This window comes from Rhamphochromis longiceps, linkage group LG23 (assembly GCF_057381845.1).
Source record: "Rhamphochromis longiceps isolate RC_006_pf linkage group LG23, R_longiceps_female_GT1.1, whole genome shotgun sequence".
Lineage (NCBI taxonomy): Eukaryota > Metazoa > Chordata > Actinopteri > Cichliformes > Cichlidae > Rhamphochromis > Rhamphochromis longiceps.
The window spans coordinates 23,351,528-23,376,379 of record NC_140578.1 but is presented as its reverse complement, the minus strand read 5'-3'; the positions used below and the strand labels follow the sequence as shown (position 1 = coordinate 23,376,379).

Here is a 24,852-nt window from a genome sequence, read left to right as displayed (position 1 = left end):
CGACAGAGAGTCTGATTTAAAGATAGAGCAGAAAAAAGTAGAGAGGAATCTCTTGGAAAACAAGGACTTCACATTTTCACTCCTTTCTGGAAGTGTCTGACCTCCAAGAACAGGCAGAGGGATGAGTCCAATAAAGTTTTTAGAGTGTGAGGAAGGAAACAAAACAAATCACTGCAAAAAGTTCCTGGGTAAAATGAAATTTGCACTTGTGCTCATTACCTGCAAAAACTGTCTTCTTCATCCTCAAGCCACATTTTTAATGCAGGGTCCCCAGTGGCCCCTGTGTCTCCCCGGCGGTCATCCTGTCTGAGCTTGGAGCCGAGATGTAGTCAAGGCCTCGGAGAACAGACATCCAAATGTGCTCGATCGTTTCTGTCCCTGACATTAATTTATGCCATCATTTAAGGAAGGACAAGAAGATTTTTAAGTTGTGTCCCCCATCTTTTCTCTGTCTTTCCCCTGCTGGGCCAGTCCTGGCTCTTAAAGTGTCCGTGTGGAGTTGTGGGGACGTCCAGGGTGGGCCGAGGACGCTGCTGAAGTCTCCCGCTAATCCGCTGGAGTTTAATGACTGCAGAGGCCTTGCAAGTAGTGGGGGGAAGCCTTAGAGAGGGGGTCGGTCAGGGGAGGTTGGGCATGTGACCCACACCAGGCTAAGAGCCCAACTGGTTGGGGGAGGGTGCGTGTGGATGCAGAGGAGAGGATATAGACCTATGTCTAGAGTTAAGTGGCCAGTCAGTTGAAGAATGCCAGCTTTCTGATCTCGGGAGCAAATTGAGCTATTTCTTTTATTTTCTTTCTTGTTTTGTTTTTCTTTTCTTTAGGGTGAAAGCTGAAAAGAAAAAGCCAGTTGTTTCAGTTTTGCCAATTCCTGCCTTAAATTGTTACCCCTGCCAAAAAAGGAAAAAAAAAATAGCCTGAGCATTACAAAGGACAGAAAAAAAGCAAAGGAGACAAAACAAAGGCTGTAAGAAGCCGAGATTCCCTGGAGTTTGTCTGGCTGTAGGGGTGACCGACTGATCTTTTCTGTTTGGTGTTGCTTTTTGTTCACGTATCTGATACAGTAAAGAGCAGCTGTAACAAGCAGCTCATTACCTTCCTGCTTCACATCATCACACAACAAAGCAGAGAGCTCAAAAAGCAAAGAATTCGGAGCAGAAATTACTTATTTGCATAGAGTCTGATACCACAGCTAAAGCACTTGGCTGGCTTTTATCGTTCCGACTGGTCCGCCTTATTTCCATCCTCATCTCTGTGATTCCAAAAGTGCCACCTCAATTAATTAGCGACACGCAAATCAATTGTTGCCTGAGGTCAAGCAGATCACGGTCTATTTATAAGACTGGACGTCCACTTAACATGATTTGTGGGCATTAACTCAAAAAGACACATTGATGAACTAAGGTTTCTACCCCCCCCCCCCCCACACACACACACACACACATCAAATGCACAACAAATAATGAGCCCGAATCAATCAATCAGCCAGCAGAGAGGTAAATAAGTGTCGTCTGCCGGTTGAAGGCAAGCATCCGTAAGCCAACAACTGAAACAGCAGATGCAAGTAGGGCAAAGGTTTACAGGAAGGCTTCTTTTTTTTACTGGCTAATTAAAGTGACCACACTGTTGTCCCATCTGCCACCGCAGATTATTGGCTGCCATGTAAGCATGCTAATGCGGCGAAGGGACCAGGTACCAGTAAACACACTCCACATGCTTGTTAGGGGACTCGTTCACATTCAGATAAGCGCTCGGGCATCGCTTTAAACAAAGATTAAGGCTCTGAAAGTGAAATCCTGTTAGCTTATTTGTGCAGAGGCGTTAGGGGAGCGGGGAGATATCTTTCGAACTTGCAGCCCGAACCCCGCGTTCCCTTTGGGAGTTGCTAAGAAGCATTGACGACGCGGGGAAATTGCAGCAATCGAGCATGATGTCAGCGCGCCACACCGCTGGAATGGCAACAGCCGAGCGAGGTAGGGCCGAACATCCCCACTTCGATGAGCGCTTTTTAAGGACATAATGGAATCTTTGTCTTTACTGCCACGCCGTTGCTTGGCAGCAGGAACGGTAGCCGCCGGATGCCCGATGAGAGCCATCTATCTGGACAACCCCTGCCATGCAGACAAATTCATCTGGCTCTGCGGGGACCTGTGCAGGACCCAATCAGGGATAAGCTTCATATATTTCCCCCCTAATAGAATTGCTGTACTTCATCTCACTCTGGCTTCAGCACATTGACTCTTGTATTGCGAGCTACTATCTCACTAATTCACTTTTAGCCTTGAGGAGCGAGTGCACTGTATCTGCACTCTTTATTATGCCGGGGAACCTGTGCAAAAACCCAATAAGTCTACGTAAAGGTCAGAAGGTGACCCCGATGGAAGACGTGGACAGGGGAAATGCCGGAAATAGAAAACTGCTTCAGGTTTAGGAAGGATAAAGCAAAATGAACTCCCCTCAGCTATCTCCAAAACAGTGTAAACTGTATAAATGTGCATCAGGAATGCGAGGAAGGCCAACATGAGTGAGAAACACCGCTGAGCTTAATTCAGAGGCATCAATGGAACATTTTAAATATGTGATAAATCTTTGGAATGGCTCTTAAATATTTTATTCCTCCCCTGGCAGCGACTCTGCCCTCGTCTGCACTATAACACTGGGACCATTAAAACGTACCGGATTTTCTCCAACCAACTTAATGAGAAGATAAGCAGTCAATGTAAAATCCCCCAGACTCTTTTTTCCCCAGCCCCGTCCTTTTGCATACTGAATGCCTATCGCCTAATTATGGCATCAACTCGGGCCCTGGCTCTTGATTTGCTGTCCCTCTCTGTCACACTTCAGCAGCTGCAAAGAGGAGGATGAGTTCATGAAATAGAGGTTACTGAAGTTATGACGAGAGCATTGTTTAAGGGCTTCACACCTTATGGGTTCCCTTTCTGCAAAGCAAAAGTAATGTATCAGACAATCTTTTTCTGACGAAGACAAGGTCAAGCGTCGCAGAGAAATGGCACTGAAGTGCTCTGATGAAATGGAAAAGCAAAGAAAAGAATGTGAGAAATAGAAAAAGTGGGAACAAGGTATCGATTTTGAAGGTTACTGAAAGATTGTGCTGATTGCAGAAAATTGCTGGCAAAAATCTATTGCTTTCACTAAAAGGGATAGTTACTGGTTTCTGGACGCTTCAGGGAAAAAATGCTCCAGGCTGCTGTACATGCCACTGATATCTCCTTAAAGAGAAACAGTTTGATAAAAAATGTCCAAGTTTGCTTTATTAGATTTACTCTGATCACTTGGATCACCCATTACTGCAGCTTACTGTGAAGTTTTAAGAAATTGGAGCAAAGGGTTAAACTCAGTACCCAGGCAAAGGCTTAGTACAGTGATGGTGGCTGTGGCTCCTCTAGTCCACATGCCAAAATATCCTTCAACAAGATACTGAACCCCCGAGCTGTTGGGTTAAAAGTGCACAGGTATAGAAAAGGGTACTTGTTTGAATGACGTTTGTAGTAAGGAAGCGCTTTGAGTGCTCAAATAGAGTAGAAAAGCACTACTAACTCAAAAGCTGCATTGGGACAGATTGGAATCTTCACCGTGCCAATTTTGGCCTAACCTGGCTCCGTTTTTTTGCTGCCTCTGCAAGCTGCTTTGCAACCCACCTCAATCCCAGCTCACCCTTTTCATTGCATGTCTGACCCAGTCGTGTTTGTTGGTTGTCTGCTGGGTGATAGCATTGATCAGAATAGAAATCAGGAACTGGCTGTATTGTTCCATACAACTATACTCAGTATTGTCTGCAATATCTTTTTAACCCTATGACCATGATTCTCAGCTAGAAAAGGGTGGAATGCCCACTTTGGGTCTGGAAGGAGTTGTTGTCAAGGGTGGATGAGTTTAAGTATCTTAGACAGTACAGCTGCTACTCCTCCACATCGAAAGGAGCCAGGGGAGGTCATTCAGGTATCTGACTAGGAAATCAGTATTTTTCCCCCTGAATTCGCTGAATGTCACTGTGAATGCTTTCTGTGTGGACATAGCTTTCAATACTTTTAAATGCACTTTTATAAAGAATATGGGAGTTGAGATTCTTCACTCTTGCACATCTATCGTTTTTTCTTAGCATTGGGTCCAAAAGTCCAGTTTTATTAAGGTAAAGACATATTTTAGAAGACAGAAAAGTCTAGCATGGCTCATTTTTCCTTCGTGAATGAAAAGTTGAAAAAAATAAAAAAAAGTGAACACAGGTGCCCTTTTCCAGGGCAACAGAGTTCAAACCAGAGAGGAAAAAACATCCAGGGGTCTCTGAGTCCAGACTCTGACTCCGAGCTACAGACTTTGAGTAAAATCTACTCAAACTCCTGTCATAACTTTTACAGCAAAGAGACAATAATTACTCGATGACCAGATGCTTTGGCCTTTTCAAATGAAAGTAGGACAACAAGTAATGCAAGGGACTCGAAATAAGTCAAACCTCTGAAGGATTAAGCGCATTTCTTCACTGATTACAATTTCTTGCAGATGGCTTGTGATGACCTGCAGTTTAGTGAAAGGAAAGCGTGTGAGGTCATCTCTTTAAAACCTTTTATTACCCAAGGATTATTCATCTAGCGTGGTGTCCGACACATCCATAAAGTCTCAAATAAGAACAGAAAATAAATGGAAAAGCAGTTCAAGGATTTATGTGTGGGTGGTTGCCCTTAAATGGGGTTAAGAAGTAAAATTTTTCTTCTTTAAAATGTTACAGATACTGTGCCGCCGTGAAAAAGTATCTGCCTCCTTCCTGATTTCTGAGGGTTTTTTTGCAAATTTGTCACACTTTCATGTTTCAGATAACAAAGCAAATTTGAATATTAAACAAAGAAATGGATAAGGGACAACAGTTATCCAAACCTACTTGTTAATGCCCATAAACTTAAAAAGTAGTTGTTCCGCCCTTCGCAGCAAGAACTGCAATCGAGCTTCAGTGATAAGTGCAGGTGAATCTTTCACATCATTGCGGATGAATTTTGGTCCAGTCTTATGAAATGCTGTTAGTTTTATGTCAGATGTAAAAGGACCCAAACCTTCCACAAAGTTCAGCTTTTGTCTCGTCAGTCCACAGAATATTTTCTTCTTTTCAAGATGTTTTTGGTAAATGTGAAATGTGAACTTTGACCTTAACCGAGGTCAAAGTTCAAAGTGAGGCCTGTGGTTCTTTAATGTTGTTCTGGTGCAGTAATTTTGGTAGGCTGGTCACTCGCCACTGATACAAGTTTTCTCCATGTGTGTATAATGGCTCTCACTGTGGTTCATTGGAGTTACAAAACCTTAGAAATGGCTTTCTAACCCTTTCCACTGACACATGTCAGTACCTTTGTTTCTCAGCTCTTTAGATCGTGGCCTGATGTGTTGCTGTTTGAGGTCTTTTAACCTGCTTCACTTTCTCAGACAGGTTCTATTTAAGTGGTTTCTGGATTCAACAGGGCTGCCAGTAACCAAGCCTGAGTGAGTCTTGTGAAACTGAACTCAGCTTTCTAACAAATGTGGTTAATCATCAAAGAAAAACTGAATTTTGTACTTACTCAGGGTAAAACAACTAGACAAACAACAAAGAAATGAGGTGGGGGGCAAATACTTTTTCACAGCACTGCATAAAAAGGAGATCAAATCACTCAAGTGAAACACAATCATTTTATAGACGCTCGTACTTTTCATCACCTCCCACACAGGGTTACAGAGGGCTGAATACAATATTTGCTGATGCTGAATAAACAGGATCAGTATCATAGCAACTTTGTAATTCGTCCTCTATTTGTTTTTATTTATTCCTTTTGTTCAAACGTAATGAGTGAGGGCTGAAAAATGGGATTTAAAGCCCGCTCTGTGCTCCTGGGTTCTTTTACCTGGAGAATTGCAGCTGCAGTGAAACCACCTGCGCCTGACCCAGCTCGGACTCCTCCGTCACTTCCCGGAGACGCTTCTCGCTCTCCAGTCGCAGGCGTCGCTCTTCCTCTAGCTCGTGGATCAGCTTTTCTCGCTGTGGGAAAGAGCAGAAGGACGATCAACTCTCAGGCAGTGTGTGGCCTGGGGCTAAAAAGATCACCCTCAAGTCACATGCCACAATTTTTACGACCCCCTTCCCCGAATATTCGACCCTCCTCGGATGAGGGCAAGCAAACACAGGCTGTCTCAGCATCATAATCACCAAAACATCTGCTCACCAAACATCTGAAACCAAACACAGCTTGTCCTAGCTGAAAAAGACAATCCACGCCTCGCCGCTTTTTCCCCTGACTTTAGGTGTGAGAGGAAATAAAAGAATAAGGGCATGATGACATTTAGGCCGCCTCGATTGGCATTACTTCCAGTAGTTTGTTGTTACTTTGAAACACTCATAATGAGCCTCCGCTTCTTTCTGTCTCTATGAGAGAAAGTTCACACTAAATGTCATCTGAAATCACTGAGCCCGCCCTCCCGTGCCTCAGTCTTTCTCCTGCTTTTCATTTCATTTCAGATCTATTCAGAAAATGCTCCCCGATATCACTGAAGCTATGAATAGCATGTTTACCCTGCTCCTCTCTTCCTCACACCATGCAAACCGTCCTCTCTTCTTCTGCGTGTTTCACCTTTTTTTCCCCCCTTTACGTTATAGTTATGATGATGAGTAAACATGACCTCATTCGACCCAACTATTGATAGATCCTGAATTAAAAAGCTGGAGTTCCTCGGTAAGAGGAGGGAGGGATCACTTATGCCTACTTATCTCTGCTTTCCATTCCTTGATTTCAGAGCTTTATAAATGTTGCTTGTGGTGTATATGGTCTCCATGAAGCATTTAGCCAGTTTTCTCTGGTCTTTTCCAATTCTTTAATTGGATTCTTCATTTCTGAAGGATTCTGTCTTTGGATCCCAAAAGAGAAAGACATCCTTGCCTCAAACCCAACTTCAAAGACTAAGGTCCCTGTGGTGGCACACTCCCTACTCCAGTTTTCTTGACAAAGTTGCAAAAAAAGCTTTAAGCAAATTCCTAGCAGCAAGGCGGAGGATTTTTTTTTTTAGCTGACGGAGCAAATAAGACGGGATCATTCTCTTGGTCTGGCAGTTTCTATTGTACATAAAGCCAAGCATCTGTCGCTGCTGCTGACAGTCTATGACAAAGCCACTGGCTTCCATTTCCGTAGATTTGGGTGATCTACCAACTGTCAAAGCCTTGCCAGGAATATCAGCTAAAAATACAAGATTGTAAAATATCTGCAAATGGGTCTGAGGCCAAAGACACACACTAGAAAGAAAAAGGGAGACAGTTTCTTCTTTTGCAAACAAAGATGCAGTGTTTGGTGAATAAGAGATTCAACTTTGGCTTAACAAGGGTTGATTAGAGATGATTATCATCCTTTTATTTCCACCTAGGAGTACAAGTACCCAGGGAGGTGGTGAAAAACGTATATGTGGATATACAGTGCAAAAGTCTCGACTCACTTCTGATTTCTTTTCTTTGGCTAGGAAAATGGGACACTGTTCAAATGAACAGATACTGACACTTCTTTTGTCCGGTTTCCTCAAACTTTTTAAGGACACCCTGCACACCATTGTGAGATATGTTACATTTTCAGCCAATATCTCTTTGGGAATCACCTTGCTGGTGCAAAAGTACTATTTTATCTCTGTCAAACTGTGGTATCTTTGACATCTTTCACAGATTGTTACTAGCAGCCCGTCACAAAAACGCACAGAGGGCCTAAAGACACATCTTATAATTGGGTATTTGCAAAGTTCTCTGTTATGCATAGTCACAAGAATAGTTAATCCCCTGAGTTAAGTTTCTTTTTTGTGCTTAAATGACTCATAGGTCTGTGTAAGTGGCTCAACAAACAAATAAAACATTCCTCTGAAAATGGTCAGTTACAAGGACTGGACTGAAAATGAGCAATAAAGGAGTCAACGTGCAAAAAAAGCTTCAGGAAGCCTAAAGAACTATTCACCCAGAGCACTTTAAACATTACCACAAAGTCTGGCTCTGTGGAAGAAAACATCTGAAGTGAATGCATTAGTATTTTAAACAGAGACTACTGTACATAAGTGAATAAAAGTTTTAAATAACCTTTTAAATAACAGCCTTCACTGTACTCTACAGTATATCTATGGAAACACATCTGTTACCTTGGGAATTCTCCTGCACCTCTCCTGACAGATTCCTTTAAACATCTGAAGTTTTGAAAGCTCTTTGCTGTAAAAGTAAGTCTCTGGATAATCCTCTGGATAAAACATTTGAACTTTATATAAAAGTTCAATGAGAATCAGTTCAGTTGTTTACAGATGTGTACTGGCTACTATTTAACATGAATCTAAATGTGATTGGTTAACTCTAAACAGAGGGTGTGCACACATGCTTAAATATTCTATTTGTTTTGGAGTCAATCAGAGTTTAAGAGCCAATGGAAAATGTTGGGAATCACCAGATTATCCTGTCAGTTCTTCATCAGTTCTCTTCAGTGCAAATACCTTATATCGAGAATTCATAAAAAAGAGAACAATAGAAACTGAAATGAAGTATAAAACTTACAAAAATAAATTAACTAATATAATGAGATCCTGTAAAAGAGAGTATTACATTAAAAGGTTAGAACACAATAAAGATAACACAAGAGATATATGGAATGTATTAAACAGAATAATCAAAAATGAATCAAGGAATAATGATTACCCTGGGTACTTTATAGAAGGGACAAGAAGTATTAATAACATGGAGGAGATAGTAAATGGCTTTAATGAATTCTTCGTAAACATAGGGCCAAAACTGGCAGAAGAAATAAAGGTTGATGGAATAGAAAGGGACACTGGTGAAAATATTGAAAGGAATAGTAGCTCAATGTTTTTAAGAGCAGTGGAAGAGAAAGAGATTTATGACATGGTTAGAGGACTTAAGAACAAAACCAGTACAGACTGGAATGATATTGATATGGTAACGGTAAAGACAGTTATTGATGGTATCGTAAAACCATTAAAATATATATTCAACTTGTCGTTTCAAAAAGGAGTTTTTCCACAAAAAATGAAAGTTGCTAAAGTTATTCCCATTTACAAAACCAGTGAAAGACATCATTTTACAAACTATAGACCAGTGTCAATACTCTCCCAGTTCTATAAGATACTGGAAAAACTCTTCATAAAAAGATTTGACAGTTTTGTGGAAAAATATGAATTAATGACAGATAGTCAGTATGGGTTCAGAAACAACAGATCAACAGCTTTGGCACTGATAGATTTAATGGAAAAGATAACGGAATGTATGGATAATAAGAGGTATGCGCTCGGAGTTTTCTTAGATCTAAAGAAGGCGTTTGATACTGTTAATCATGAAATTCTATTAAAAAAACTGGAAAAGTACGGGTTTAGGGGAGTGGTTTTGGAATGGTTAAAAAGCTATGTAGGGAATAGGCAACAATATGTACAAATAAATGAATATAAATCTAATTTGATGGATATAGCTTGTGGAGTACCTCAAGGTTCAGTACTGGGTCCAAAAATGTTTATTATGTACTTAAATGATATCTGCAGAGTATCGGAGATTTTAAAGTTTGTAATATTTGCAGATGACACAAATATACTGTGTGCAGGTGGGGAATTGCCACAGGTTTTGGAAATGATCACACAGGAATTAACGATATTAAAGAAGTGGTTTGATATAAATAAATTATCATTGAATCTCGATAAAACCAAATTTATGTTGTTTGGAAACCAAAAGAAAAACATCGAAGTAGAAATATGTGTTGACAATGTATATTTAGAAAGAGTAAATGAAATAAAATTTCTTGGGGTGATCATTGACCACAAGCTCTGTTGGAAGCCACACATTACTTATGTTCGGGGGAAATTGGCACGGGGCATTGCCGTCCTGGGGAAAGCAAAGCATATGTTGGATCAGAAAGCACTGCACATTTTATACTGTGCTTTACTACTGCCATATATGAGCTACTGTGTAGAGGTCTGGGGAAACACATACAAAAGTAACACACAAACAATAACTATAATACAGAAAAGGGCCATTAGATTAATAAATAATGTAGGGTACAGGGACCATACAAATGCACTCTTTGTCAAAATGCAAGCTATTAAATTCCAAGACTTGGTGAAGCTTAAAACAGCGCAAATAATGTATAAAGTCAGAAATAAATTGCTTCCCAAAGAAATCTGTAAATTGTTCATAGAAAGAGAAGGTGGGTATAACTTAAGAGGGAAATGGAATTTAAAAATACAAAGTGCTAGAACAACTTTAAGAACTATGTCAATCTCAATTGCAGGAGTTAAATTATGGAACAGTCCAACAGAAGAAATAAAAGACAGTCAAAACATAAAACAGTTTAAAGTAAAATATAAAAACCTAATTTTAAATAAGTATAAGAATGAAGAAAACGGGGTTAACCCAGGACGGTAATGTTGCTGGTAATGGTGTTGCGGTTCTTTTTTGGTTGTTTTTTTGTTTTGTTTTGGTTTGTTGTTTTTCCATAACTTGTGTATCTGCAAATATACACATTCTGTATTTTTCATATGAAAGAAACTATACTGTGGTGGGGCTTGCTAATTTCTTGTTTTTGATTTATGTATGTTATGTTTTGTTTTACTTCATATGTTTATATGTTTCATATGTTGTTTGTTTAATTTAAGACAAAAAAAAAATTAAATGAATGAGAGGTAAAACTTGAGGGGGTAGGGACAAATAAGTAAATACTTCAGCCTACTCCTTTTCAAACAAATAATGGAATGATATTTTGTAATGATTGTGAAGGCACATGTTTGAAATGTTTGAAATAAAAATGAACTGAACTGAACTGAACTAAATGGAATTACTTACTGCCCATCCTCATCGTCAGCACCAGTCATGATGTGGTATTACTCAGTGCATGCCTGCAAAGAAGCTGGAGTGCTTTCTCTCAGACAAGCATTATGGGGACATCTTGTGGCGTGAAAGAATATAGGTCAGAGACAGTGAGCGTGTCACTCTGTGTGGCATATGGACAAAACATCCTCCTCGACATGAGGCCCTCCTTTATGCCGGGTCTCTCGTGAAAAACCATGAAACCAAACTGGAAAGAAAAACATCGAAACAACTATAATGTGACACCGAGTCGCATTGCTCCATTACTCCGTATGACCATACTCTCCTTATAAACTGTCTTGTGTCACTACATTGTTACTTCTGTTACAAAAGCAGATCCTAACTGGGTGATTCAGCTGCTGAGGGGGAATATTAAACCAGAGTCACCATTAAAACCAGTCCCCGTCTTCACTGCGGCAGTAAATTCACGGCTACTATGTGCAGCGGGGAGGCTCTCCCTGTCAGGAGTAATGGCTGCTGTAAATCCACTCATACAAGAACGTAAAGTAGTGCATCCCCCTGCCAGGAGCTGGACGTATATATATATATATATATATATATATATATATATATATATATATATATATATATATATATATATATATATATATATATATATATATGACTTTTCTGGTTCTTCTTTCTTTATGACACATAAAGTTGTTTTATGTTTTATAGGACACATTTTCCACTTAGCGTTTAAAGAAACGGGCGCCGATTTCAGCCTCCAGCGTCGCAGCAGTTTAGCTGAATTTCACCTCGATGCAAATGAGCACAAAGGCCTTTTATTTGCATCAACATGCATGGCTTTGTTCAGCAAAACAAAACAAAAAAAGCACAGTAGCAGCTTTGGTCCTGATTTTTTTGTTGCCCACACAGGCCTCCAGGCACAAACCACCGACCGCTACGTGTCTGCTGACAGTCTTGCCAACAACCTCAATAACAACACAGGATTTACAGTCTCTACATTGTAGTAAAAGCCCTGCGTTGCTTTTGTTCAATATATAATTTCTGCAATTTTACAAGGCCTGAGGACATTAAATCAAACATTGCTGTATCTTTCTGTGGCCAGAAATCCCCCGGCAATACATTTCTCCTCGATTGAAATGTTTATTGTCTGCAGCAACTTCTCTCTTTTTTTTTTTTCCTCCTTTGGTGCTCTAATTGAAAGCATATTCTTTAATAAGCCTTCACTGCAGCCACAAAGACAACACTTCTTTAGAAAAAGCCCTGGGAAGAGATCTCAAAGTCAACACCGAGAGGATGAAAACACGCCTGGCAACTTTCTGTGAGAACATTTATTTTAGTTAATCTGGCCGCTGAGGAGATAATCCCCGCTCTCTTGACAGCCTGTCACTGTTGTATGGATGGGATGAGGCGAGGTGTCCTGCCTTCTTTCTTCTTTGTCCTGCAGGGGGCAACATGCTCCTGTTCTATTAAACAATGCAGCGCATAGAAAAAAAAGGAGAAAGAAGCCAATGTCAAATGAAATATGGGGTGTAATCTATAAAATAGCTCCTGCTGGATTTTTATACCACATATATCAGAAACAAGCCCAGATTTGGGCATCAGGGGGTGGGGGGTGAGGGGTGAGGGGGTTTGAGGATTAAATTTGACCTCTGCCACAGAGAGATAAATAAAGAAATATATCCATCTGTATGTGACAGAATTTATCACCATCAACACGCAAAGCCTGAGAAATAAATGAAGAATCTGTTACACCGAGCGGCTTTGGAACATAAGATTTTATTAGCTGCACTCGAGCCCAAAATGAAGCCTCCCGCTTCGGTAATTGGACAACATTAGATGGTAATGGTATTCATCCGAGCTGAATTACTAGAATACTCGGAGCCCCCCTTTCATACCCTCTAAGATTCACTGAGGACTCTAAATTAATTAGAGGCCTCTGCCTCTCCTTGTTGTGCTGTGCTGCGACCTTATCAGGTTAAGTGCATGTGTGTGTGTCCCATCGTGTTGTAGGATGTCCATCTGCAACTGTATATACACTGTACTCGTTCAGGGTTAGGGGGTACAGGCCCAATAATCTCTTCATTACACAGGACATCCCCCCCCCTTGCCTCGGTTGGAGCTCTTTGCCTAATCAAAGGGGCCGGGAGCGGCTCGGAGGCTCGCTGGCAAAGCAAACATCGGGGACACAAAGCACTGTGCAGGTTCTCCATTCATTAATAAAACATGCCACCGGGCTGTTTGTGTGCATCAGCGAGGCTGGATTCAAATGAAAGTGTAACACGAGGAGGATCGGGCCTCCTGGCCTGCCTGGCTGGCTCCCAGATACAAGTCGTAAAGATAAAAATTATAATTATGCTCTTGTTTGTTTAGAAACAGAAGAGAAAGCATCAAAGTGCAGGAGTGTGTGTTTTCCGATTACTTGTGACTAAAGTGAGCCCAAACAGTGTTTTATCACCCCACCCCACCCCACACCAAAAGACTCCATCAATTCAATTATCATGGAGCGCCACTATTGGAGTGTACCACTGCTCTCTTAGACAGCCACGGGCACTGTGGCAAATAATACACACACCCCAGGAATATGCAAAATCATACGAGTGGCCCATTTATCATTGCCAAGGGAGCTCCCCCACCCCACCCACGCACACACACCCAGAATGGGACGGTGTGGAGATGCGATTTGGACCTGGCTGTCAGCGCTCGTCACCCGGTGAATGTGCTGAGTCCTGCGGGGGGACCCCATCGCGGCCCCTGCCCGTGGCTGATAAGGCCAATCTGCAGAGACAGCACCTGAGTCCCCCCCAGTTCCCAAACCTCCACGCTGTCACACATCCTCCAAACAGCTGTCAGAAACCCTATATGAGGGTCCCCGAGCGCCCGAGCTCCACGTGGAGCCTCTCCTTTTTAAGCCCGTCAGAGAGCCCCTTTATCTGCTGGCAGCACGCTACGGAGCATGTCCACTCTGAAGGTGCTTTTTCTTTTTTACACACCAATAAATCACTGTCAGATAATCATCATACCTCGATCCACTTACAGCTAACTAATTAAACCCCGTGCTCAAAATTAATTAATATTGCCGACCCGGAGCCCTGCCAGTGTGCCTTATTTGCTTATTTGATTTGGCTAAATGTAATCCAGGTGAGCAGAAAAGCCACACATATGGTTATTTAAACAGTGTTAGTTATTACAGAAGTTTTATTTGGTGATAATATGCAAATGCTACACACTTATCTAGTAATCTTGGAAAAGTCCAGGAAAGTTTTTGTCTTATTCTTTGCGTTTATTTTAAATGTTGGTGCCTTTCAGGGACAAAATCTCGCTATCTTCCAGTATAACACAGTATTTTTCTAATGCAGTAAGTTTGTGACAGTAATTGCTGTTATGCTGCTTTCAGACTTCTTTGATACGGTTTTCTGGTGTCTGTTGCGGTTCAGCCAATCATTAGCTAGTCTGATGACTTAGCCTCAGGGGGCCTGTGTAGCCAGCAGATATCCAGGCCAAGGCTTCTTGTTTTATCTCCCCCCCTGCCTCCGGTCTTTGTTTACAAATACAGATGATTTTTTGTAACAAAGGGGTAGCCAACAGGAGCAAATCTAACTCTCCTTCAAACAAAAGCCTGCTCGTATGTGCCAGAACACTGAGAAAGAATAAATCTTGTTCATTTCCTGCAAAAGTTCGCATAATTATATATCTGATAGCTGTTAATAGACACTGTGTGTTAGCTGGTATTGTGAAGCGATTACCTGGTCTTTAGGGTGTTTGTAAAAATATTAAGAGAGTCAGAGTCATAACTTCAGCTGGATGCAGATGCCTGGGCTGCCACATTGATATTAGTTTCTTGTCCTTATTCCAGGTGACATTGTGATAAAATCAGTGTTTAAAGTCTAAAATGATCTCTATAGTTGAAGGATGTGACTTTAGTCTTTGGCTCGCTGACTTTCAATCCAGCAGGAGTTGCAGCATTTTCTAGAATACTAAGATGTTCTGTTTCAGGAGGGTCCAAAAGAGCGGTGTCATCTGTGAAATCTACTATTTAATCCTAAAGATACCACCCTCTGAGACCCAGTACAGTAGGAACCTTAAATTAAAAGGATATTGCCAACCATACAGCTGACATCAAAAATCATCATGCTGGTAAATCTTGTTTCTCCAACCAACCATCAGCGAATGCAAGTACTGAAGAATACAAAAGAAAAAAAATGGCAAAGGGTGTTTTAGATGCAGAGATTGGTTGGCAGCTACAAGGTTGCTCAGGAAAAATTTATATTCCCCAACTGGTTGGCAAGTGGTTGCTGGAGGTTGCTAACAGGCACTAATAGGTAAAACAAACTCCTTGCGATCGCTTTGGTCACTAGCATATTGATGCTGTTGCTAGCAGTTTGCAAGAGAGATAGCAACTTGTTGTAAACACTCACCAGCTACTCTCTAAGCTGTAGTGACACTTGAGAAAGTGGAACAACCTGTGGTCCATTTATTGAGCGTTTTTAAGTTTTTGGACTTTAGAGTTTTGTTTATTTTTAAGATCTATTTAATTTCTGGTTTGTTTAGTGTTTACATTTACCCTCATATATTCCTCTTTAGTGTAATTAGTGCTATTCCTAGTTCCCTGGTGCTTTGGAGTTTATTCCTCCCTCAGTGTTCATTTCACCTTTGTCAAGTTTCCTTGCTAAGTTCATCCATGTGTCTGCATTTTCCCCATTTGGTTTTCCCACTTCCTGCTTTATTATGAGAGTTAGTTCACTGTGCTTTGCTTTTAGTTTTGATTCATTGTGTCATCTTTGCTGATTAATTCAGCAAAGAATTCAGTATTTATAGTCACCACCTCCTCGCCACAGGGTTTCCAGCATGTTTTCCTGTGTTTTGAACTGTTTTGTACTGCCTGCCATCAGCCAAAATAGACATCTTGCTTTTTTGTTAAACAAGCTTGCCTGTCTTTGGCCTGGCTGTAGCTCAGGAGGTAGAGCAGATCATCTATTAATCCAAAGGTTGGTGGTTTGATCCCTGACTGCTCCAGCCTGTATGCCTTGGGCAAGATACTAAACCCAGTTGCTCTTTGATGCATCCTGTGTAATATAAGAAATGCATTAAAAAGCACTGTATAAAAATTATTTACCATTGATGTTGGGTCCTCACTCTTAACCACCCCTTGTCTGGAGTGCTGCTTTTCTTAGCAACTCTGGGTTCGATATCTTGCCCAAGGATACTTCAACATGTAGGTGAAAAGAGCAAGGGGATGAACTCACCGACCTCTCGACGAGTAGGTGGATTATTTAAGTCAGATATTTCCTGGAATATCTGACACCTCCTCTATCAGTCTACATTAAAGCCTACCCCAAGTCATGCTTTAGCTTAGAATCTTGATACCAGCTATAAAAGTGTGTAAATGTTTGTAAAAGTCCAACACAGACATACTGCAGAGCTATCCAGGGCTGCTTCTTCAGTGACTATGTTGAATTATTGAATGAAATCCTGAAGCTGAAGTAGCAACAAGATAGATTCGGGTGAAACGACCTGTTAAAAAAGGGGCATTCCCTCATCAGAGAACCGCAAATGTTACTTGATGTGGCGTTACAAACTATGTCACACACTCTTGAAGATTGCAGCACACGCAAAATCCATTTTCATGTACAGAAATAGCTGATTCCTATCGTGGCTTGGAGGCTTATTTAACCATGCTGTGCTCTCACTTTATATTCACAGACGCAGCGCCTCCCCCATCGTCCTCCTCCTTTATCTTAACTTCATTTTCTACATGAAATGCTCCGGAGAAATCAGATTTTTAAATGAGCAAGTTGCTCAATTAAGCCGAGGAGTTGAGGCAAATAAAAAAAACAATTCCCTTTTATCACTTGCATGTATGCTTCGCTCAACCGTGAAAGAATCAAACGCCGCAATCAGCCCGAGCGCCCATGGAAACGGCAATGTGTGGGTATGCACGAGGCGAGGCTCGGATATCACAGAGCATCCACAAAACCCAAAGAAAAATAAAGCTAGTTGTTCTCAAAGCCAGATCATTTATTTTCACATGTTGTTTAGACAGCCGTTTCCAGCGGTCATAATCTCACCTAACAGCTTTAAATGCCTTTTTAATGGCGAGCCCAGCCCCCCTCCGCCCCCTCAGCCCACAGAGCAGGCAGCGCTGCCTTTACAAGCCTACACGCAGACTTGTGTTCTCTGCCCCTGACAGGAAACCTCGGCATCCTGCCCCTGATGGACTTAGACTGCACTTCGGAGTGGCATCAAAAGAAAAGTGGGAGACAGAGAGCAGCTCTGCCCTGCCCTGCCCGGCACCTCACCGCACCACGCCTCTGGGATCGGGAAGAATTCCAGGGAAAACCTACAGCAGCGACGAGGCCGCGAACAAACGGGAGCAAGCTTGCTGGAAAGAGGCCGAGACTCTCGCAGTATAAACCCCGACCTGTGCTTTGTCAAACACCTAAAGGGAAACCTGCTGTTTTTCTAGCAGGAGTTTCAGCAGAGTGGGCCAAAAGCAGCACGTCCGAGCCTTGATGTGAAGTTTAAGAAGCAGTGAGAGGCGTAAGACAGGCGGATCATTTTCACTAATAACAAAACGCATCTTGTGTGGTCATATATGTGGTGAAATGCAGCGCAGGCCTAATTACTGATTGCCCTGCAAATTATTTAAAAAGGTTTCATGTGATTCTCCCAAACGATCCATAACAAGAGTTGTGCAGCTTCAAGCTGCCAGCAGTATGCGTGCTTCGCGGCGGGACGCCGAATTAAAGCACACACTCCTCAGTAAACTGTGCAGTTAGTGCTGTTTCACATGCGCAACCCGAGGCTTACGATTGTGGCGATGTTTCCTAGCGCCCTGCACGATCATAAAGATACCCTTCCCTTTCTTTTTCCTACACAATGCAGTCGTGATGGCGCTGCAAAAACACTGCCGCACACTCTCGCGGCATCTCTGATCGCCTTATGCGATCAGATCGAGGCAGCGATCAGAGGCTGCTAAAGAGAGGCATCAGATACAGAGGCGGGGTAGTGCCACTTCAAAAGTCTGCGCTGTTTTAATCTGACTCTATCGGTTCATCCCCTTGCAGGCGAAGATGTGGGGGATGTTGGGGAAGAAGGCGATGGGTTTTGGGGGTCTATGACTGGACGCAGGCTGGGGGTGGTTTGCAGTTTCCACTTCACTCTGGCAGCACTTTGACAATTATCTCCTTTACGCAGCAGCCTCTTTTTTCACTCCTATTGAAGAACCTCGCCTGAGCTCCGAAGCCTCCCAGGAATGCCAGAGAGAGAGTGGAAGGGGAATCCAATGGGGATAATCCCAATTTCAAATGGAGCTTAGTGATATCCCCCTCCTCCCTTTCTTCCTCCATACCCCCCTCCCTCACCCTCCTCCTGTCTGGCACAGATAACTCATCCTTCTCTCAACACTGTGCATGCGCAGACAGTAACTCATGTCGCCCTCTAAAGTAATAATTAGCATGTCATCCAGTCGTGTCAGTTGGAGAGCCGGGCCTTCTGGGGAGGCTCGCGGCATGGCGAAAGATATATTTTGGTTGGGCTGCACTGAGGTCAGAGGAAGCTGGGTTACTGTTAGAGGAGGAGGTGTTGACACGCAAACGTGTTGTCACTTTGGTGTGAGCACACGCAGGTAAAAGAAAGGAAAAAGTGGGGGGCAACTGCAACCAACCTCTGCTGGTGTGGTCCACATGAACTCTCCTACTTGTGCCCCAGAAAGCTGAATCTGTTCATCTGAATGATGTGTTTTCAGTGGGGATGTCCAACGCAACATCCAAATGGACTCCCTTTGACTTTCTCACTGGTATTCCTGGGAGGCTTCAGAGCTTTCCCACTGAAAACACAACATCCAGATGAACAGATTCCGCTTTCTGGGACTTCTTCGCCTTGATGACAGAGCGTGCATCAACACATCTCCTGCTTATGGCTGGCATTTGGTTTGGTGGACCAGAATGTGGGTCTCCAAGAAAACTGTGTTCATGGCACAAAATGAATCAACCACAGGACAATGTGACCATCGGATTAGAAGTTTGTAGGAACTCAGAATGTAACTCAAACAACTGGTTGTTTTCTGGGTACATTCCTATATAAAAGCAAGGTTATCGAGCACCAATGTCATTTTGCAGTTAAATCACCCTCTTGCAGCAGCTACGTGGCTGTTTGTGGAAGAATTTCTGTTTCATATCTGTGGCTCGGGTCTGAACGTAAGCAGATTTATCATTTTTGATAATTTATCACACTCGGTCACTGTATTATCACAAACAGATTGCATCTCATTGTCAATTTGACCCCATTCAACTGCAAACTGAGAGCAGACTGACTTTTTTATCGCCTTCAAATCACTTTGAAGATCTCATCTGACTATGAGTGGTGATCTTACACAGTCTCACTCATTTTGGCCACACTGAGATCTCCAGTTACTGTTTTGTTCCCTACTGTAACTGTAGCGTAGGATATCAGTGACCAAACAACTAAACAAGAGGCTTCAACACAGTAACCCACAAACTTCAAAGTGGCTACTTCAGCCTGTTACAGACATTCTGTGGTTGAAACAAAGATCTTTTGGGTTTGTACAAAATTTGATTTTAAAGGGAAATACCACCAATCACCAAGTGTCCATGGCCCTTTTGTTCTTCAACAAACACTAACTTGATTTTGGGCTGTTTAGTCTGTCAGATCTGGCCCAAATGTATCTTAAAAAGGACAGCTGTTTTGGACCACGTCACCCAAATATCATCACAAAAATATGATCACGCAAACTTGCAGGAAAAACTTCTTTCCCAGCAACTTTGAAAAGTCTCAGTTTCATTTGTTTTCTTTAATATTTCAATCCCAAAACTGACAACCCAAACACATACACAGTGAATGAATTTTTTGAATAGCTTAATATTGAGGTCTAACACCAAATCAGTTTCATCTACATATACATTTTCATTTCACAACACACTGGACACAACTTAAACAACTAGCCTATAAGGAACAGTGATGGTCAGGTTCATATTCCATTCATCAACAGTATGTCAACCCATCAATGCTGAACCTTTTTCAAAATCAATAATGAACCTTCTTGTTTCACACACTGGGCCATGCTTGGGGGCGACAGTTTGGAGTCAACCAGAGGTCAGAAAGTAAGCGCTGGCTGACTCCGGCGTGATTTCCTCTGACATCTGCTGACATCAACAAGTCCTAGAGGTAAAGCCGGTCTTTGTCTGTGCTCTTTTAGTGTCTATATTTACGAGCCGAAGCACAAACTTAGCTACACATCTGGTACAGCCAATAAATTCAGTATCTACTGTGCTAAAATGCCCTTGAGCAACATGCCAAACCCCTGCCCATCTCCAAGGAGGGAGCTCTGCTCAGTATCTGACCCTGTGCTCTGACCTCTACAACTCTGAAGAGGTATGAAGAAAAAATAGAGCATTCCTCCTTTGGGGATCAATAATCACACGCAGCGGTGAGGAGATCTCGGAGCGTGTCGGCCCTTGTGTGCTGTAGCTTTAGGCCTGCTGCCACACAGAATCAGAGGCGTCACTGGGGTGCAGTGAAACAGCTGGGCCTGTGGTTAAAGCGTCTGCTCAGAGGCTGCAATCAGCTGAGCCCCGCTTCATCACCCGGTTCTTCTCGCTTCCTGACCTCGCTTACAAACACACACTCTATAAATGCATTCAGACACACTTGTGGAAACGCAGACACAAACATATACGCTGCTTTGAGCGCATATGTATGCTAATGACCACCTCCAGAACTCATAAAAGAACGGCACATCAGCACTTTCTACCAGAGACACGATGCAGTGTGCAGCATTCTACGGTCACAGAGCCTGGCAGTGCATTCAAGTACCTGTAGTTTGTGCAGAAAAGGTCAAATTTATGCAACGCACTGCTTTTTCCACAAACAGGCAACTGTCACATAACACAGTATTTTTGTACTTGCTTCTATTATTGCCTACACATGCATTTCTACAGGATTACTGCCTTCAAGAGCTTCTGATGAGGTGTCGAGACACTCAGCCAACACAACAGTTTTGGCAGAGCCTGACGGTTTCTGTGTGGGTATGTACGTGGAGTGAACATACTGTGGCTTTTCTGGCTTCGTGAAGATGATAGGGCCAAGCACTTCCACTGTACTTTACCATTGTTCCTTCGCTCTTGCTCCGTGCGACTTCCCTCTGCAGGCGAGCCACAGCCAGCTTTTCCCTAAACCAAAGAAACAGGAGATGGAGGGGAGAGAGAGAGAGGGGGGAAGGAAAATAAGAATGAGTCAGTGTGTGGTCAATCAGCAGCTCAGTGTGCCAGGTCTGAGTGCTAACAAAGTGGCAAATCAAGAAGTACCCAAAAACATATTCATTCTCTACTAGTCCACTGATCATGTAAGTGCTATGCATGTGGGACTCTAGTATGTCTTAGAAAATGCAAACCATTCTTGTCCCAGAGTTTTTGATAATGCAATTTTATGAGAGGCCACCTGCATGTCTCCATTATCCACAAGGTAGCTCTTTGGCCTTGGTGCCAGCACTACATTCGTGGTTTCCAGACAGCTGGAAAGAGTCCTCAAAAGATCACAACAGAAGATAGGGAAGAGGAGGATGTTGGGTTTCCAACCAGGATCCCATTCGTTCCGTTTTCTTTGGACCTTGAACATTAATTAAATTTTTCCCTCTCTTTTTATCCTCACTTCTTTCACTGGTTAGGTTTAGGTGCTAAATACCTTAATGCATGCTCAACGCATACCTCAATAATCATCCAGGTAAGTAAATCACATGAAGTTGATTTTGAAAGTCTTTAGACTGAAAAGGTTACTTGGATGAGTGACAAAACATTTGTCCAAATGAAACGCATAAATTAAATGCATAAATTAGCATTTAGCTTCTAGCTTTTAATACAACAGTCGCTTTAAAAAAGGCAGTGAAAGAAAACAGTGGCACAGCTTACATTATTTTGACTATGTGGAACGGACTTGCAATCTCATTGCCTTTGAAATTCTTGCATTTGTTAATATTGCAAGGAGACGCATCACAGAGTGACTCAGGTTGATTGCAATGCAACAGCAATCAATTTGAGTCAGACCAAAGTAGTTTGAGGCTGGTTGCCTCACACCAGACGACCTGTGAAATCACCTTGAGATCAAAGCTGGTCACCCAGACGTTGAGGCTATTACAGGCTCAACCTCTGATCAGCTGGTTGTTGCAACTGGCTGCAACCAAACAAAAATCCAATGCAGTCACCAGGCAACCACTAATAATTTTCCAAGCATACCAAAGGTGTACCTCAAGGATCAATCCCGGGACCACTTGGATTTTTTTTACACGTCAAAACTTTTAGTGAAAATGTCACCAAGTTAATAATAGATTGGATTTTATTAGCGCTTTTCAAGGCACCCAAAGCGCTTTACAATACCACTATTCATTCACACACTGGTGGAGGCAGCTACAGTTGTAGCCACAGCTGCCCTGGGGCAGACTAACAGAAGCGAGGCTGCCATATCGGCCCCTCTGGCCAACACCAGTAGGCAAGTAGGGTAAAGTGTCTTGCCCAAGGACACAACGACTAGGACAGAGAGCCCAGGGATCGAACCGGCGACCTTCCGGTTACAGATGCGATTCCCAAACCCCTGAGCCACGGTCGCGGTACATTCTGCTACAGTTAGCTATTAATACACTAAGGGACACCCAGCATGGGTACTTGTCTTTTGCCCTGTCTCCCTCTCCTCATCCCCAACCAGTCAAGGCAGATGGCTAAGTCTTGTTTTGCCTGAGGTTTCTTCCTGTTAAAAAGGAGTTTTTCCTCCCCAGTCTCTCCAGGTTGTTGTTTATAGGGGGATTCATAGTTGGGGTTTTCTCTGTATTATTGTGGAGTCTTTACCTTACAATGTAAAGCGCCTTGAGTCGACTTTTGTTGGATGAGAGATGAAACATCTTCAACATAAAGACGTCCAGCTGCCAGACAATCAATCCTGATATTCCTCCAATAGGATATCATACCTCACAAACCTGAAACCACTTAGTTATCCTTTTATTTAGAGCGATTCTTGTTTTGTTTCCATCTTTCATCTTACTTTTATCTTACAAAAACATCAACCACTGTCTTCACACCTAAGACTCACTCCCTCTATTCGTGCCTAAAGGCTGTGATGAAAATGGAAAGAGAAGCCTCCCCTCAGCTGCAAAATCAAATTTATCATCATCAGAGGACACTCAAGCTCTCTACTGGGCAAATCAAATTCCTCGACTTAGCTAATCATTTCTTGTTTACTAAGTGGTTGGTATCAGATATCCAAGATCAATATCAGCTCACTATACAAGAAACCAACACTTCTGCCCTCCATCTATCTCCAACTTCGGCAGAACCCACACACGCCTGCAAGCAAACCAGCAGACACACACATGGAAGAGGCGAGGTCGTCGGCTAACTACGCAAAACAGAGTTCGCGGTTCTATCCAGACAAAAATAGCTCAGAGGAAACAAAAAAAAGAAAAGAAAAAAAAGCTGGGCATCCTCGTGCCAGACCCTACAGCCTTACAGGCAGACACACACACACTCATAACAAACTCTTCCACACAAATACGCACAGAGCTGAACAAAGAAATTGACTGTGCACATCCAATCCATTTCCCACGTGAGGGCATTCCAGACTTTAATGGGATAAATCTTGGCACACTAGCACGGATAATAAAAAACCCTGTTTTAAAGCCCCTCCTGAGGCATCCACAACAACTGAAGCGGTGCTCCAGGACAAGCCAGACTGTGAATGTGTTTGCTGAAGGCTTGTCAGTATACAAGTGTTTCTATCCGTATTTCTGGGAAAACAACAAATGTGTAAGGGGATCAAAAAGCCTCCTTTGGCAGCGTAGCCTCTGAGTGAATCTGTTCAAGTCATTATTGTTGTAAATATAGTACTCTACATGCATTACTAGAGGCGCATGATGTGTTATCACCCACTTATTAATGTTTCTGCAGACCGGCTTGAAAGCCAGGTCTGCTAGGAGGTAAATATCAGAATCAATCAGAATCAGAATCAGAATACTTTATTGATCCCTGGGGGAAATTATTTTTTGTTACAGTGCTGATATGATAGTTGCTTTAAAAAATACTTGAAAATAATTAACTTACTTAAAAAAGACAGTAACGAGTCAAAAAAACCAAACCTAATAAATGAATTGCATCATCTTACAAAACCTTAGGTGTGCAGCTCAGGAGGAAAGTTCCTGTCAAAGTCTTGTTCCCGACTGTTTTGTCTTCACAGCACACCTAATGTGGGGCTGTGGGACCCAATAAAGAAGCTGATACACCAGACAGCCCGAGTAATCCCAATCACCTGCACATTTTTCACATTTCTTCAACAATAGCAGACATCCAAACCCCCCAAAAATAGCTCATGAGTAACAACTCCTCACCGCCTCGCAGTCTTTGACAAGACGCCGTTGTTTCTGAGCGGCTTACCTGTCGGAGGGAAAACCCCCCGGTGATTAAGAGACAGCTGACAGAGATGGATGAATCAACCGTCTGAACTGAACAGGCAAAATACAAGGTGGGCTACGTTTCTGCTCCTGGATGGCATTCCCACTGCAGTGATTCCTCTAATGGGAAAACACTGAATAAGACAAAGGTGAGCTAAACGAGCCGATTGTGAAACACGCACTGTGGCGGTGACGAATTCAGGAGGAAGTCAAGCAGAGTGCCGATGCTGTGAAGCAAGCAGGGGTGTGTGCGCGTGTGCGTTTGGGTGTGTATTCTGGACTTTTACTGCATTGGTTACTGCATTCATAAATTCCGTGTGAACGCATGCCCCACACCTGACTAAAACACTCGTGTTTACATTACACAATGTGTCTCTTCCCATTACAGCACACTGTACACCATTACACCACTTTCATTTAAAAAAAAAAAAAACTCTCTGGAAGTTCTCACTGCAGATATTGTTTTGTTAAACGGGACCGGCCTGGCATTCCTCCAGTCTGTGTTATGGCTGAGCGTCACAGTGCTGTAAAGGGTTAAGTTTCAGGCCACTTATGTACAGGCATGTTCCAGGAGCAACGGAGC

The 24,852-nt window shown here is 42.5% G+C and overlaps 1 protein-coding gene across 10 annotated transcripts in view; it reads right to left on the bottom strand.

Annotated features, from left to right (window-relative positions):
• The window catches only part of LOC146641961 (nck-associated protein 5-like), a 188,676-nt gene that overhangs the window by 69,890 nt on the left and 93,934 nt on the right, over positions 1 to 24,852 (bottom strand). For 5 of the 10 annotated variants that reach the window (XM_085397959.1, XM_085397949.1, XM_085397951.1 and 2 more), the window contains 2 exons: positions 20,889 to 21,009; positions 5,880 to 6,013 (listed from right to left, as the gene is read on the bottom strand). In XM_085397959.1, the coding sequence (XP_085254085.1) occupies positions 5,880 to 6,013; positions 20,889 to 21,009 (255 nt within the window). Of the gene's footprint in view, positions 1 to 219; positions 589 to 5,879; positions 6,014 to 20,888; positions 21,010 to 24,852 lie in introns of those variants that run through there. The other 5 variants (XM_085397950.1, XM_085397955.1, XM_085397954.1 and 2 more) reach the window with 2 other exon arrangements.